Below are 17,054 nucleotides of genomic sequence, written 5' to 3'. Positions count from 1 at the left end.
CCTCACTCCAACCCTGGAGCCAAGGGACTGACTCACCCTTCAAAACTGCTTTGATCAGCTCACTCTCCAGCAGAAGAGTCTAAAATGACGACCTGTTTATTCCCTAGTGGATCACGTTCAAATCTCTCTCTCTACATGGCCATACCTCTATTATCCAGCCCCACCTCCTGCACGTCCACAAGCTGACTTTACTTTCTACTATTCTTAAGTACTCAGCTTTCACCCTAAGAATACTCCTTCACTCTGCACCCCTTTCCCCAAGCTGTTCCCATGCTCACAGCCTGTTCCTGCCTGTTATTGTTCCTGCTACTCCCACACCCTTTTCCCTCCCTTCTGCCAATCCAAACCCTACTCATCCACCAAGGTCCAGCTAAAGTCCCGCCCTTGCCACAAAGACTTCCCAAGTTTCTTTAGACCAGGGTTTGTCAACCTCAGCACCACTGACATTTGGAACGTGATCATTCTCTGCCGTGTGGAGCTGTCCTGTGCACTTAGTATGTTCAGCAGAATCGCTGGCCTCTACCCACTGGATGTCAGTAGCACTCTCCCCAGAGTGACAGCCAAAAACGTCTCCAGACATTGCCAAATGTCCCCTGGGAGGGGAAGACTGCCCGTGGTTGAGAATCGCCACTTTAGACCTGGGGTCAGCAAACTACGGCCCTTGGACCGAAACAGTTTGCCACCTGTTTTTTGTAAATAAAGTCTATTTGGGACACAGCCACGTTCACGAGTTCACGAGTTGCCTATGGCTGCTTTTGTGGTACAATGGCAGAGTTGAGTAGCAGCAACAGAGACTGCAGAGCTGAAAAAATTTACTCTCTGGCCCTTTACAGAAAAAGTTTGCTGATCCTTGCTTTAATGGCTTTTTAGAAAAAAAACAAACTCTACCCTTTCCTTACTGCTCTTATGCTCAGCTTTGCAGTTTAGCTGTTCTCTACAAGTGTCAGGCTCCACTCTCTGTAGCAGACAAAAGCCTGGAGAAACTGAGTTTCTACATATTTACACCCGCACACACCTGGCCCAGGGCACACATCTGGCTCCAGCCTCCTACCTGTGGGCTGCCTGGGGTGATCCCCACGGCACCGCAGCTCCTGCGGTGTTGCCCTTCATCCTGATTCAGGCTGGCCTGTGGACGTGCCACAGGACATTTTAGAGTCTTATTTAAAATAAGCGTGATGGATTCAAAGAGAGCATATGGCACATTCCAAAAACAGAAGCTCCCCAACTGAGCTCCTGGACAGAAACGTGCACTTTGTGTGCAGAGGTGACGTAATCTTATAGCTCTAATCTTGCTAACTTCTGGTCAGCCCCAAACAGCCTGGCCCTCAAAGAGCTGTATGATTTTTATTATTTTTGACACTGGGACACCTGAAAAAAAAAACACTGGGTTTGACACTTACAGCGACTTTATATGCAGCTTCTATATAAAAAACAAGATTCTGTATGAAGGCCACCTCGTCAAGAGTGAAAATAATACGTAAGCCTAGTAAAGAAAAACAAACAATGGAGTTAACGGAATTACGTTGTGAAGAGAGAGCTGCCAATTACAAATTACAAATATTACACTAGGAAATAAATCCTTTTACCCTCATTTTCATTTTTCTTACTAGGGCATCAAAAATTAAGTATGAAGTAAACTGTAACAGTTAATGTCTAATCTCGGAAGGATGGGGGGAGGGAAGGGAGGAAGGAAAGAATGGCTCCACTTTTGTGTGTGTGCCTAGGAGTAGAAAGGATCGAAAGAGAAGATGTGGGGCTTTCGGGTATGTGTTGCATTTGTGCAGAGAAGATTCCACAAAGCAAGCATTTTAGCCCAGAGCAACCACTGTCTTATCTTTGAGTGAGCCAAAGGGCGGGTACTTTTCCCCAATGGCAGATGGGGAAAGTAGAGCCCTCAACTACAGGAGATGGCTTTTCACCTCATGGATCTGCCCAGGCGGCTACATCAACGTGTTAAAGCAGGCAGTGACCAGGAGAGCTGGTTTTTTGCTTGGGTCTTTGAATGTATAACTGGTTATGACAAATACATGTTTTATTTTTTTTTTGGTTCTCCTGTTGGATTTTTTAAATTTTTATTTTATATTGGAGTATAGTTGATTAACAATGTTGTGTTAGTTTCAGGTATACAGCAAAGTGATTCAGTTATACATATACACCTATCTATTCTTTTTCAAATTCTTTTCCCATTTAGGTTATTACAGAATACTGAGCAGAGTTCCAACATGTATTTTTATTTTTTTAAATTAATTAATTTATTTATTTATGGCTGAGCTGGATCTTTGTTGCTGCATGTGGGCTTTCTCTAGTTGCAGTGAGCGGGGGCTACCCTTTGTTTCGGTGCACGGGCTTCTCGTTGCGGTGGCTTCTCTTGCTGCGGAGCATGGGCTCTAGGTGCATGGGCTCAGCTGCTGTGGCTCGCGGGCCCTAGAGAGCAGGCTCAGTAGTTGTGGCGCACGGGCTTAGTTGCTCTGCGGCATGTGGGATCTTCCCGGACCAGGGCTTGAACCCGTGTCCCCTGCATCAGCAGGCGGATCCTTAACCACTGCGCCACCAGGGAAGCCCCCAACATGTATTTTTAAAGTATGAATTCTTGAAGCTGGTATGGGTATGGTAAGATATGCACCCTTAACATCACTGGGGGAAGTTTAACTAGTAAACTGCTCTGAAAACAATTTAGCAATAAGTATGAGTAGCCTTTGAATGATATCTAACTAAGGGAAGGAAGCAAATAGAGATGGGGGTCAAAGTTGGTACTGCAACATAGTTATAATAGCAAAAAAAAAAAAAGAATAAAGGAATAGTCAAACTAATTATGGAATATCCACTGATAAAGTCATTAAAATTATGTTTATAAACAGCTTGTAATATCAAGGGGCAAATGGTTAAGTTATAATGCTATGTAATAAAAAGACTATATTTATGCATATAGTATGACCTTAAATATGTTTTTAAAATGCATAGGAAAAAAAACTTGGAGGAGACACATTCGAATGAAAGTTGGCAGTGAGATTTTTTTTCTATGTATTTCATTATATTTTCCAAAATATCTACAGTGAGCTCACGTTAACTTTCATAACCAAAACATATTTTTTAAAGTGCCTGGTTTATTCACGAAGCCATACAGTATTATTTACTGACTTCTCCTATTTTTAGAGTTTCACATTTGCAGCCTGAAATAAATGGGAAGCCTCTAGCTCAGGAGCGTGAATTTAGGGGACTGGAGATAAGAACTCTGAGACACAGCAGCTAAGTGACCTAACTTGAGGCTATTTGGTGCACAGAGCGGGGCAGCAGCTTGGAGCTCGGGAGGCCTGGTGTCCAGGCCTCCATGAAAGCCAACAGCTTGGGCTTCAACGAGAACGATGCTCACCACCCAGGAGTTTTTGGCCCACTCACAGCATGGGTGCTATGGACTGAAAGACAACTCTGGGCAAACTGCTGACTTCTAGAAATTATTTTGTTTGTTTATAATTTGGATAAACGAGGGTGTGTCTAAAGAGGGTGACAGGGTAGTGAGAGGAAGAGCTGAAGGGCCTGCTACTCCGGGAGAAGAAAACTCTAAAATGGAGCATGACACCGTCTGCAGATATTTGAACTGCTGAACGTAGATCTGATCTAGGTTGGTCCAATAATTAGGCGACAGAGACAGCAAGGAAGCTTTGGGATCAACCAGTGAGATGCTGACAGAGCTGGTGCAACAGCCCTCGTTCTGCAAGGGTTCAGGAGGCTGACTGTCAACAGAGCCACAGAGTAGCGCACATAATGCAACGCAAAAAGAAGCATGCTTTTTCTTTACAGAAATAGCTTATTTTGAATACTGATCAATGCCTGCCCCTCCCCGCCCCCTTCTGGATGGTCACTCCCAGTACAATGAGGTCAATCAGCCCTGGCTCACCGGAGGCAGTCATCTGGGCCAGAAACAGGAGAAAGAGGGAGGTGGCATCCACCTGGAGGTGGCCCCACTGGTCGTCGCCCACGACGGTGCTGCAGGTGGCGGTGTCGTACTTGGCATGCAGGCTGTCCTTGGTACTCTGAGTGTGCTTGAACCTCTCCACTTTATTCACCTGAGAAAGCAAGTCGGCTGCTCGCAGCTAAGGGGTTCATGGCTGGCAAAGGTCAATCTCTTGGATCTAGACCTTTTATCTGTTACCTCTGGGAGCCAGTGGGATGGAAGGCAGGGGATGGATGTTCACTAGTGAGCACCACACAGAGAGGCTGTGCGGGGGACTCTTCCTGCCCATCACCAGAAATGTCTGAGCCCAGCGCCATTTTAACAAGTTCTGCAGGGCTGAGGGGTCAAGCCGCAGGGTTTCCTTGTCTGATATCTCCAGCATGAGCTGTGACACACAGTAGGAACTCAATGAGAGGGAGGGAGGAGGGGAGGGAGAGGAACCTCCTCTTCCTCTTTAAATTTCCAATCTTGTTTCCTTATGTTGAAAGGGAAAGAGCAATGTCGTCTTTGAAGACTAATGAGGCACGTGCCGATTAAGGGTCGGGACTGTATCATATTTATCTTGGGATCTGTGTAGATCCTAGTATGATGTTCTGTATACAGTACATGCTCAACAAATTGTTTTATTTACCCCTCACTGAAAATATCAATAATATCAATGTCAAGTTTTAAAAACTCAAGCATTTCAACTCAAAAGAAACCCTTTTATAAACTCAACAGAATAAACAACAGTACATGGCTTTCTAGGAGTGGCTTTTAAAAACAACGTTTTCTTCCCTGTTAAAAAAAAAAAAGGGCACATTCTCCTTTTACACAAGTTAACTCTTGAAAAGAGATTCTGAGAAAGTATTCTTTGACTCTGGTTCTATAGCATAATAAAATTATTGAAGATAATTTTAAAAGGAGAAAGTAAGCAAAATATTTTCAATTTCTCTTCATCTTGAGAAGAAAAGTTCAGAACACTTTAAGAGTGTTAGTTGTCACCATGAATATGAAGTGCCCACTCAGATGACCCAAAAATACATCTGTCGTTTTCCACTTACCTGTCTCATCATGCACTGGAGAAGACCCCGCATCAGTTTCACCACGTTCTACGGACATAAAATGGAATCAGTAATAAGGCCAGCTTCCCTGCTCCATGAAAACAACCTCCTGACCACATGGCTGGTAAGCCAGTGCTGCCTGGAGCCTTCCCCGAGAAGGCATATACATGCATTCTGATTGTTTGGGTTATTTCTATCCACTGCATCACAAAGAAATTCTTGACAAAGTGACTTATCTCAGATAAAGGAGCTGGACCAGATGGTACCTCCTGGCACTGAAATCCAGTGACTCCTGCTTTTAGCAAGACAATTTTTATAAGCCTAGTACCCTGGAGCTTTATATCACAATTCTTAGTAATTTATTTTTGTTATACTAAGGATGAATTAAGTCCACCACCATGCCTGCCCCAAAATAATGATGCTTTGCCAAAATAGCCATTTGTGACACCATTACTGGACCACTGAGTAAAGTTCTTACAAAATGCAAGTAGCCGCCAACGTTTCTTAATAATATGTATTATTATTATAAATAATATCAATATCACTATGATAATCAGACGTTCTGTCCTGGTATTGTACAAAACACTTTACCTGGATTCCCACTAATTCTTGCAACACCCTTATGAGGTGGGTGTTATTATTTCCCCACTTTATAGATGAGGAACCTGAGGCTGATGAAGCAACATTGCTCAAGTCTCTCCGCTGGCAGGATGGGGAGCAAGGACAGGGCCCAGGTCCTCTGACTCCAGAGTTTGAGCTCCTAGTCAATACATTGTGTTGCCTCCCACTTGCTCCACAATTCAGGCCCACTGAAAGACTGGTCTTAATATGTCCTATTAAAAACTCTATATAACTACTTCACAAGTGGCTGGAGAATGGGATATTTTTAGGTCAAAGTAGCCTGGCTGAAAGAAGTTCCCACCCAGGGCCTTCAGCATCTCCTCTCTTACAGAATGCACATGGTTTGCAGGGGAAGGCATAGTGAAGGGCCATGAAAGTTAATTGCCAAAGTCTGAAATGGATCACCCTTCAGATTCTTCCATCTCTAAAATCCTAGGAGTCTAGAGTATAATCTCACTTTATGTCATAAACTCTTTTGATGCAGAAAATATTACCTCATAATTAAAAGATATAATTAACAGTTATAATTAACATTTCCTATGGTGTGCAGCGTAAACATTTGCCAATCGACTTCCCCTCAAATAAAGAAAAGTTATTTTCCATTGTGAAGAAGCACAGTGGTTCCCAACTGGTGGTGACATTACCATCCCTGGGGATGGGGGAGCATCTGGAAATGTGGGGTGGAGGCATTTTTATTGTCACCATGATGGGGGTGGGAGTTACAGCCATTTAGTGAGTAAGGACTAAGGACACTATATGTCCTGCAACTCATGGGACAGTCTCACACAATAACAACTGTACTGCCTAAGCCCCAAATGCAATAGTGTCCCTGTTGAGGATCATTGGAAGATCCTGTGTTATTTTCCATAATCAAGGGAGATGTCTTCTTTAGTTATTAACCACACTCAACAAATCAAACAATGTGGCCTATTTGTGCCTCTCTATTGTCAGTCACAGATAGGCAAATCTAGTCTACTCTAACCCAGATCAGAAATTGCTTAGAGGAGAGGTAGAGTGCGTGTGTGTGTGTGTGTGTGTGTGTGTGTGTGTGTGTGTGTGTGTGTGTGTGTATGCGCACGCATGCATGTGAGTGTGAATAGACAGGCATGGGTTTACTTGGATTTTGTGTCAGAGGAGGATAGGAAGTTTGGAGGACATGAATGTCAAATTATTACACTGTTAAATGAATGATTCACTTATGTAATAGCCAAGTTCTTAGAGGAGCATTCAGTGCTTGCTGTATGCATTTTCTTTTTTAAAATTAATTAATTAATAAATTAATTATTTTATTTGTTGGCTGCATTGGGTCTTCGTTGCTGTGTGTGGGCTTTCTCTAGTTGTGGCAAGCGGGGGCTACTCATTGTCGTGATGTGCAGGCTTCTCAATGCAGTGGCTTCTCTTGTTGCGGAGCACAGGCTCTAGGCACGTGGGCTGCAGTAGTTGTGGCACGCAGGCTCAGTAGTTGTGGCTCACGGGCCCTAGCGCACAGGCTCGGTAGTTGTGGCACACGGGCTTAGTTGCTCTGCGGCATGTGGGCTCTTCCCAGACTAGGGCTCAAATCCGTGTCCCCTGCATTGGCAGGAGGATTCCTAACCACTGCGCCACCAGGGAAGTCCCTACGTGCATTTTCAATACTACCCATTCTTGCCTTACCTCCAAGACTGGGTGATTTCATTACCTCATACTCAGCATGCCTAGTCAAATCCAGACTGTCCTTTCCTTGCTCACACAGACAGGCTTCCTCTCTTAGCTTCCCTACTGCTGTCAAGGCTGCCGCCACTCATGCCCACTTTGGTTGCTATAAACAATCACCAATTGGGCCGTAAGAACTCTCCCTGGACCTGACAATCCACTGGCTGTGCCAGCCAATGAGAAATGATGAATCAAAGACAAATCCCAAACGCTCTCATGCCAAGAGATCTATACTTCTATACATCAATGCTCCTTACTTCAATGCTATTACTCAAAACACTCTGAAAATACTTCCTGTGCTCAGGGGCAGATTATTTTCTTACATACTTAGTGATGGGCAAGTCTTCGCTTTGGTGGGTATGCTGGTTTCTAATTTTGGAAAACAATAAAAGGTCCTCATTGTGCTGTATGGTAACACAGGCACAAAAATTGGACACCACCAATGTGGTTCAAAATTAAAGGGTGACTATAAATTAAAACTGAAAGGCATTTTTAAAGGAAATTCCAAACATGTTTTAAGCAGTGGCAATAATGTTTGGATAAATATCCTTTCAGCATGATTACTCCGAAGAGTATACACTTTGGAATGTGTAGTTCTGGTGTGCTGACTCTTTAAAAACTATCATATTAGTTTACAATGACATCTTGTATATAAGTATGTACAAAATTGACAGAGCACGTGTGAGAGAAATGTAGCTAGTTAGAAATTTGGATGTCTATTCAGTGCGATTTTTTGTTGTTTTTTTATGGAGGGAAAAATCTCAAAAGGAGAGACACATGAGAGGCTGAGACCACCAAAGTGCCTCCCCAAAATATACTATAGCAGAAATGGAGGAGAAGCCTGTACCAGACTGTTTTGCACACACAGCTACCTCCTTGTAGGCTTTTCAGTTCAAGGAAAAGGTGCTGAGCGGCCAAGCCACGGCTGCCAGTCAGCCTTACCTGCTCCAACTCGTAGGCCTTGGCTTTGTCCTCATCGCGGTCAGCATTCTTGCGGTAGGCCATGCCCAGGCCCCACACAGCCAGGATGCTGTAGATGTTATCCCGCACCCAGGCGTCCTTCTGCTCGTGACTGGCTGACAGCAGCCCCGTGACGGGATTCTATCAGAGAAGACAAAACGATTCAGCACGGCCTTTCACCTAGCTCCTGGGCAATGAACGCTCACCCTAATCGGGGCACGAGGGCCGGGATGAGAAGTGAAGAGACCCTGCCACCAACAGTGTGATCTTGGGTGAGAAATGACATCACTTTTTCTAGGCTTTGGTTTTCTCATCTGTATAATGAGGATATTAGACTAAAAAAATCTCTGAGGGATCTTCTAACTTGTGAGTACTTGTTCTTTGGCTTTCAGACCAGACCACACTGTTGTAAGTAACGAACAGAAGAAACAGCAAACAGAAAAAGCCTTCAAGGCTTTTACAAATGTGCATTACACAATTAGATCTTCCTCTCCCTTTGTGTTTCCACACCATTTAGTAAAGCACTGAACATGGGAGCAAGAGGCCCCACTCTACCACTCTAGCTCTGTGTGACCGGGGAAGCCACCTACCTTAAAAAGGAGGTGCCGAGCAAGGGGCCATCAGGGGCTTCCCTGGTGGCACAGTGGTTGGGAATCCGCCTGCCAGTGCAGGGGGCATGGGTTCGATCCCTGGTCCGGGAGGATCCCACGTGCTGCGGAGCAACTAAGCCCGTGCGCCACAAATACTGAGCATGCGCTCTAGAGCCCGCGAGCCACAACTACTGAGGCTGCACGCCTAGAGCCCGTGCTCCACAACAAGAGAAGCCACCGCAATGAGAAGCCTGCACACCGCAACGAAGAGTAGCCCCCACTCGCCGCAACTAGAGAAAAGCCCAGGCAAAGCAACAAAGACCCAACGCAGCCAAAAATTAATTAATTAATTAATTATTTTTAAAAGGGGGTGGCCATCAGGGTTCCTATGTAGCTATGGTATCACCAGTATTTAAAAGGGCAGCTGAGTCACTAAAAAGCCAGACCTTCACAAAAAGTGTACACAAATGTTCATCACAGCATGATTCATAGTAGCCCAAAAGAGGAAACAACCCAAGTGTCCATCAACTGATAAATGGATAAACAAAATGTGATCCATACGAACAATGAAATATTATTCAGCAATAAAAAGGAATGAAGTACTAATACATGCTACAGCATGGATGAACCTTGAAAACATTACACTAAGAAGTCAGTCACAAAAGTCTACATACTGTATGATTCCAATTGTACAGAATGTCCAGAATAGGAAATCTATAGAGATAGATAGAAAGTAGATTAGTAGTTGTCTAGGGCTGTGGGTAGGAGTGGGATGGGAGGAAATGGGGAGGGAGTGAGTGAGTGAGTGAGTGAGTGAGTGAGTGAGTGACTGCTAACAGGTTTTTTCCTTTCTGGGGGTGATGAAAACGTTCTAAACTTGACTGTGGTTATGATGTACAACTCTGTGAATATGCTAAAACCCATTAAATTGTACATGCTAGATGAATTGTATGGTGAGTAAATTATATCTCAATAAAGCTATTACTTTTTTAAGAATCTAGTCTTAATAAACTCTGTGCCTAGAAATAAAATGGATAAGATAGGAAAAGAGTCACATAAAGATAAAGCCTCTGTTGACTTTCCTGAAATTATGCAAAGAAATATGTATCTAATAAAATACATCATAGCAATCAGAACCCTGCCAGCTTAAATTATTATTCAAAAGGGTACCAAATTATTTACAAGAGGGCTCATTAAAAAACGCTGCTGGGTACTTTCAAAGTGATACTGCCAAGGTTACTGGGTAAAAAAAATATTGGCATAGTTTCAGATGATCCCACCTAAGGAATTAAATATTTGACTTCCTCTTTAATCTATGCCCTCTTCAAAAACATCTAAAACGCAACTGATGGGCCTTCAGGGGCAGCAGCATTCAGTGTACTGACACTGTTCTACAGCCAACAACTACAGATCAATGATATTAAAGTCAACCAGAAGTGAAGTCTAGGAATGGCTGAGGGACGGTATGAGTCATTCCAATAGTGGACTATTGGAGTTCTTTTTTAAAAAATCACTATGCACCAACAAGGTATAGCATAAGCATCTTTATCTGTTCTGGGTCCTGTTGGATAAACTCAGGGCAGGAAACCATCAGGAGGTGCACAGAAAGAACTCAGCCCCTTCCTGGCGTACCCATCAACCGTGAGTCCACTGAGACAAACAGCCTTCCAATGACACAGCAGTGACTGCTTACACAGCGCCAAGTGTGGTTTGGATTATGAAATGTCACTGTTAACTGAAAGTCACCTCTTTGGTTCTTTAGTTTGGGTTTAACTATAAGTGGATTAGTTCATCCCCACCCAGAGCTAAACTGTCTCAGCCTCATTCCACTACAGAGAAGCAGTCTGGGTGTTTCAGGGGATTCCCATATTCAAAACTGCATACACAAGCCATGTTAAATTAGAGTGCTGCTGCACTCAGCAAAAGGAATACCTACTATTATGAACTGAAAGCCTGTGTCTCCCCAAAATTCATACGTTGAAATCTAATTCCCAATGTGACAGTATTTGAAAGTGGGGCCTTTGGGAGATAATCAGGTCATGTGGGCAGAGCTCTCATGAAGGGGATTAGCGCCCTTATAGGAAGAGGAGGGGGCAGCTACGAGGAGAGCTACAAAGAGTCAACGGTAGTGTCCCAATGCAGTATTAGAGGAGGTAGCACAGACCTGCACTGGGACTCAGCACTCCTGCTGTAGGGAAACTGACAATGACATCCTTAAACTGTAGAAGAAGAGGTCCAAAACAGATGAGCCTAACATAAACCGTGCTTCATCAAGGGCAAGGGGCCAACAGCTGGGCAGTTTCTCTTTTAAATCCAGTCATTTGTCGGCCCCTCTCCAACATTTGTTCATTTCTAATTTAGGGGAAGTGCCTTTCCTGGCTCCTGTTTATGGGAAAAAAGGGTAGGACCCTAAGGCTTAGAATGGACTGGGCCCAGGGCTTGGCCCCTATACTGTCATAACAACACTAAAATCTTGGTGGCTTATATTTCTCGCCCATGTCTTGTGTCCATCCCTTTTCAGCTGTGGTTCTGCTCTGTGTTACCTTCCATCTAGGAACCAGGCTACTGGGACAGCCTTATGCCCACAACACTGCCCATCTCATGGCAGAGGAGAAGACAGACAGTGAACGATGAGCTGCCTCTTACAGCTGCTGGTTAGAACTGACACATATCACTTCCTCTCACGTCTCATTGTTGAAAGCAAGTCACATGGCCATTCCTAAGTTCCACAGGGTAAGGATGTGGAAGCCTCTCCCAGGAGTGAGAAGCAAATAACTGTGAACAACCATTATGTGAATAATTATTATTACTATTACTTTTTAGGTATGAAAATTATATTTATTTAAACTAAGGAAAGAAATCACAAGTTATGAATATTAAAAGCTGACCAACATCACAAAATCTGTACCTGCCTTAGACACTTCAGTAATACTTTTTATTTTTGAATTGCTGAATTTTATTTTATTTACTTTTTTATACAGTTTATTTTATACATATTAGTGTATCCGTGTCAATGCCAATCTCCCAATTCATCCCACCACCACCACCACCCCTGCCATTTTCCCCCCTTGGTGTCCATACATTTTTTCTCTACATCTGTGTCTCTATTTCTGCCCTGCAAACAGGTTCATCTGTACCATTTTTCTAGGTTCCACATATATGCGTTAATATACAATATTTGTTTTTCTCTTTCTGACTTACTTCACTCTGTATGCCAGTCTCTAGATCCATCCATTTCTCTACAAATGACCTAATTTCATTCCATTTTATGGCTGAGTAATATTCCATTGTATATATGTACTTTTTTTTAACATCTTTATTGGAGTATAATTGCTTTACAATGGTGTGTTAGTTTCTGCTGTATAACAAAATGAATCAGCTACACATATACATACATCCCCATATCTCCTCCCCTTTGCGTCTCCCTCCCTCCGACCTTCCCTATCCCACCCCTCTAGGTGGTCACCAAGCACCGAGCTGATCTCCCTGTGCTATGCAGCTGCTTCCCACTAGCTATCTATTCTACATTTGGTAGTGTATATATGTCCATGCCACTCTCTCACTTCATCCCAGCTTACCCTTCCCCCTCCCCGTGTCCTCAAGTCCGTTTGCTACGTCTGCATCTTTATTCTTGTCCTGCCCCTAGGTTCTTCATAACCATTTTTTTGATTTCATATATATGTGATAGCATATGGTATTTGTTTTTCTTTCTGACTGACTTCACTCTGTATGACAGACTCTAGGTCCATCCACCTCACTACAAATAACTCAATTTTGTTTCTTTTTATGGCTGAGTAATATTCCACTGTACATATGTGCCACATCTTCTTTACCCATTCACCTGTACATGGACACTTAGGTCGCTTCCATGACCTGGCTACTGTAAACAGTGCTGCAATGAACAGTGCGGTGCATGTATCTTTTTGAATTATGGTTTTCTCTGGGTACATGCCCAGTAGTGGGACTGTTGGATCATATGGTAATTCTATTTTTAGTTCTTTAAGGAACCTCCATACTGTTCTCCAGAGTGGCTGTATCAATTTACATTCCCACCAACAGTGCAAGAGGGTTCCCTTTCTCCACACCATCTCCAGCATTTGTCGTTTGTAGATTTTCTGATGATGGCCATTCTGACTGGTGTGAGGTGATACCTCATTGTAGTTTTGATTGGCATTTCTCTAATAATTAGTGATGTTGAGCAGCTTTTCACGTGCTTCTTGGCCATCTGTATGTCTTCTTTGGAGAAATGTCTATTTAGGCCTTCTGCCCATTTCTTGATTGGGTTGTTTGTTTTTTTAATATTGAGCTGCATGAGCTGTTTATATATTTTGGAGATTAATCCTTTGTCTGTTGACTTGTTTGCAAATATTTTCTCCCATTCTGAGGGTTGTCTTTTTGTCTTGTTTGTAGGTTTCTTTTCAAAAGCTTTTAAGTTTCATTAGGTCCCATTTGTTAATTTTTGTTTTTATTTCCATTACTCTAGGAGGTGGATCAAAAAAGATCTTGCTATGATTTATGTCACAGAGTGTTCTTACTATGTTTTCAACTAAGACTTTTAAAGTGTCTGGTCTTACATTTAGGTCTCTAATCTACTTTGAGTCTATTTTTTGTGTATGGTGTTAGAGAGTGTTCTAATTTCATTCTTTTACATGTAGCTGTCCAGTTTTCCCAGCACCACTTGTTGAAGAGACAGTCTTTTCTCCATTGTGTATCCTTGCCTCCTTTGTCATAGATTAGTTGACCATAGGTTCGTGGGTTTATCTCTGGGCTTTCTATCCTGTTGAATTGATCTATATTTCTGTTTTTGTGCCAGTCCCATCCTGTCTTGATTACTGTAGCTTTGTAGTACAGTGTGAAGTCGTGGAGTCTGATTCCTCCAGCTCCGTTTTTTTCCCTCAAGACTGCTTTGGCTATTCAGGATCTTTTGTGTCTCCATACAAATTTTAAAACTTTTTTGTTCTAGTTCTGTAAAAAATGCCACTGGTAATTTGATAGGGATTGCATTGAATCTGTAGATTGCTTTGGGTAGTAGAGTCATTTTCACAATATTGATTCTTCCAATCCGAGAACATGGTATAGTTCTCCATCTGTTTGTGTCATCTTTGATTTCTTTCATCAGTGTCTTACAATTTTCTGTGTACAGGTCTTTTACCTCCTTAAGTAGGTGTATTCCTAGGTATTTTATTCTTTTTGTTGCAATGGTGAATGGGACTGTTTCCTTAATTTCTCTTTCTGATCTTTCGTTGTTAGTGTATAGGAATGCAAGAGATTTCTGTGCATTAACTTTGTATCCTGCAGGGCTTCCCTGGTGGCGCAGTGGTTAAGAATCCGCCTGCCAATGCAGGGGACACAGATTCAAACCCTGGTCTGGTAAGATCCCACATGCCACGGAGCAGCTAAGCCCGTGCACTACAACTACTGAGCCTGTGCTCTAGAGCCCACAAGCCACAACTACTGAAGCCCACGTGCCTAGAGCCCATGCTCCACAACAAGAGAAGCCACCATAATGAGAAGCCCACACACCGCAATGAAGAGTAGCCCCCTCTTGCCACAGCTAGAGAAAGCCCACGTGCAGCAATGAAGACCCAATACGGCCAAAAATAAATTTTTAAAAATAATAATAAATAAATAAATAAATTTTGTATTCTGCAACTTTACCAAATTCATTGATTAGCTCTAGTAGTTTTCTGGTGGTAGTTTTAGGATTCTCTATGTATAGTGTCATGTCATCTGCAAACAGTGACAGTTTTACTTCTTCTTTTCCAATTTGTATTCCTTTTATTTCTTTTTCTTCTCTGATTGCCATGGCTAGGACTTCCAAAACTATGTTAAATAAGAGTAGCGAGAGTGGACATCCTTGTCTTCTTCCTGATCTTAGAGGAAATGCTTTCAGTTTTTCACCATTGAGAATGATGTTTGCTGTGGGTTTGTTGTATATGCCCTTTTTATGTTGAGGTAGTTTCTCTCTATGTCCACTTTCTGGAGAGTTTCTATCATACATGGGTGTTGAATTTTTTCAAAAGCTTTTTCTGCATCTATTAAGATGATCATATGGTTTTTATTCATAAATTTGTTAATATGGTGTATCACATGTATTGATTTGCATATACTGAAGAATCTGTGTATCCCTGGGATAAATCCCACTTGACCATGGTGTATGATCCTTTTAATGTGTTGTTGGATTCTGTTTGCTAGTATTTTGTTGAGGATTTTTGCATCTACAATCATCAGTGATATTGGTCTGTAATTTCCTTTTTTTGTTGTATCTTTGTCTGGTTTTGGTATCAGGGTGACGGTGGCCTCATAGAATGAGTCTGGGAGTGTTCCTTCCTTCGCAATTTTTTGGAAGAGTTTGAGAAGGACAAGTGTTAGCTCTTCTCTAAATGTTTGATAGAATTCACCTGTGAAGCCATCTGGGCCTGGACTTCTGTTTGTTGGAAGATTTTTAATCACAGTTTCAATTTCATTACTTGTGATTGGTCTGTTCATATTTTCTATTTCTTCCTGGTTCAGCCTTGGAAGGTTATACCTTTCTAAGAATTTGTCCATTTCTTCCAGGTTGTCCGTTTTATTGGCATAGAGTTGCTTGTAGTAGTCTCTTATGATGCTTTGTGTTTCTGTGGTGTCCGCTGCAACTTCTCCTTTTTCTTTTCTAATTTTATTGAGTTGAGTCCTCTCCTTCTTTGTCTTGATGAGTCTGGCTAAAGGTTTATCAATTTTGTTTATCTTCTCAAAGAACCAGGTTTTAGTTTTATTGATCCTTGCTATCGTTTCCTTTGTTTCTATTTCATTTATTTCTGCTCTGATCTTTATGATATCTTTCCTTCTACTAATTTTGGGTTTTGTTTCTTCTTCTTTCTCTAGTTCCTTTAGGTGGAAGGTTAGATTGTTTATTTGAGACTTTTCTTGTTTCTTGAGGTAGGCTGGTATTGCTATAAACTTCCCTCTTAGAACTGCTTTTGCTGCATGCCATAGGTTTTGAATCGTCGTGTTTTCGTTGTAATCTGTCTGTAGGTATTTTTTGATTTCCTCTGATTTCTTCAGTGATCTCTTGCTTATTTAGTAATGTATTGTTTAGCCTCCATGTGTTTGTGTTATATGCTTTTTTCCTTGTAATTGATTTCTAATCTCATAGCATTGTGGTCAGAAAAGGTACTTGATATGATTTCAATTTTCTTAAATTTACTGAGGCTTGATTTGTGACCCAAGATGTGATCTATCCTGGAGAATGTTCTGTGCACACTTGAGAAGAAAGTGTAACGTGCTGTTTTGGGATGGAATGTCCTATAAATATCAATTAAATCTATCTGGTCTCTTGTGTCATTAAAAGCTTCTGTTTCCTTATTAATTTTCTGTCTGGATGATCTGTCCATTGGTGTAAGTGAGGTGTTAAAGTCCCCCACCATTATTGTGTTACTGTCGATTTCCTGTTTTACAGGTGTTAGCAGTTGCCTTATGTACTGAGGTGCTCCTATGTTGGGTGCACATATAATTGTTATATCTTCTTCTTGGATTGATCCCTTGATCATGATGTAGTGTCCTTCCTTGTCTCTTGTAGCATTCTTTATTTTAAAGTCTATTTTGTCTGATATGAGTATAGCTACTCCAGCTTTCTTTTGATTTCCATTTGCATGGAATATCTGTTTCCATCCCCTCACTTTCAGTCTGTGTGTGTCCCTAGGTCTGAAGTGGGTCTCTTGTAGACAACATATATATGGTATATATATATATACATATATATGTATATATGTATATACAGTATATATATACCATATATATATTGCATATACATATATACATATATATGTATATATATTATATATATATATATATATACTATATATATATATACATATATATATGGTTTTTGTATCCATTCAGCGAGCATGTGTCTTTTGGTTGGAGCATTTAATCCATTCACGTTTAAGGTAATTATCGATATGTATGTTCCTATAACCATTTTCTTAATTGTTATGGGTTTCTTTTTGTAGGCCCTATTATTCTCTTGTGTTTCCCACTTAGTGAAGTTCCTTTAGCATTTGTTGTAGAGCTTGTTTGGTGGTGCTGAATTCTCTTTGCTTTTGCTTGTCCGTAAAGCTTTTGATTTCTCTGTCGAATCTGAATGAGGTCCTTGCCGGGTAGAGTAATCTTGGTTGTAGGTTCTTCCCTTTCATCACTTTAAATATATAATGCTAC

The 17,054-nt window shown here is 41.7% G+C and overlaps 1 protein-coding gene across 16 annotated transcripts in view; it reads right to left on the bottom strand.

The window, feature by feature from the left end:
* PHKA2 (phosphorylase kinase regulatory subunit alpha 2) overlaps positions 1-17,054 on the bottom strand; it is an 82,219-nt gene that overhangs the window by 44,090 nt on the left and 21,075 nt on the right. For 15 of the 16 annotated variants that reach the window (XR_012329390.1, XR_004524540.2, XR_004524539.2 and 12 more), the window contains exons 2-5: positions 8,251-8,409; positions 4,996-5,043; positions 3,896-4,064; positions 1,401-1,483 (exon numbers count right to left, since the gene is read on the bottom strand). Coding sequence is in view for 12 of the 16 variants with exons in the window: in XM_033849912.2 (XP_033705803.1) it covers positions 1,401-1,483; positions 3,896-4,064; positions 4,996-5,043; positions 8,251-8,409 (459 nt within the window). In the remaining 4 variants the exon portion in view is untranslated. Of the gene's footprint in view, positions 1-36; positions 249-1,400; positions 1,484-3,895; positions 4,065-4,995; positions 5,044-8,250; positions 8,410-17,054 lie in introns of those variants that run through there. The other variant, XM_033849915.2, reaches the window with a different exon arrangement.

The sequence above is a fragment of the Tursiops truncatus genome, chromosome X, assembly GCF_011762595.2.
Source record: "Tursiops truncatus isolate mTurTru1 chromosome X, mTurTru1.mat.Y, whole genome shotgun sequence".
Taxonomy (NCBI): domain Eukaryota; kingdom Metazoa; phylum Chordata; class Mammalia; order Artiodactyla; family Delphinidae; genus Tursiops; species Tursiops truncatus.
The sequence above is the reverse complement of the archived record's forward strand: the minus strand, read 5'-3'. Positions and strand labels throughout refer to the sequence as shown.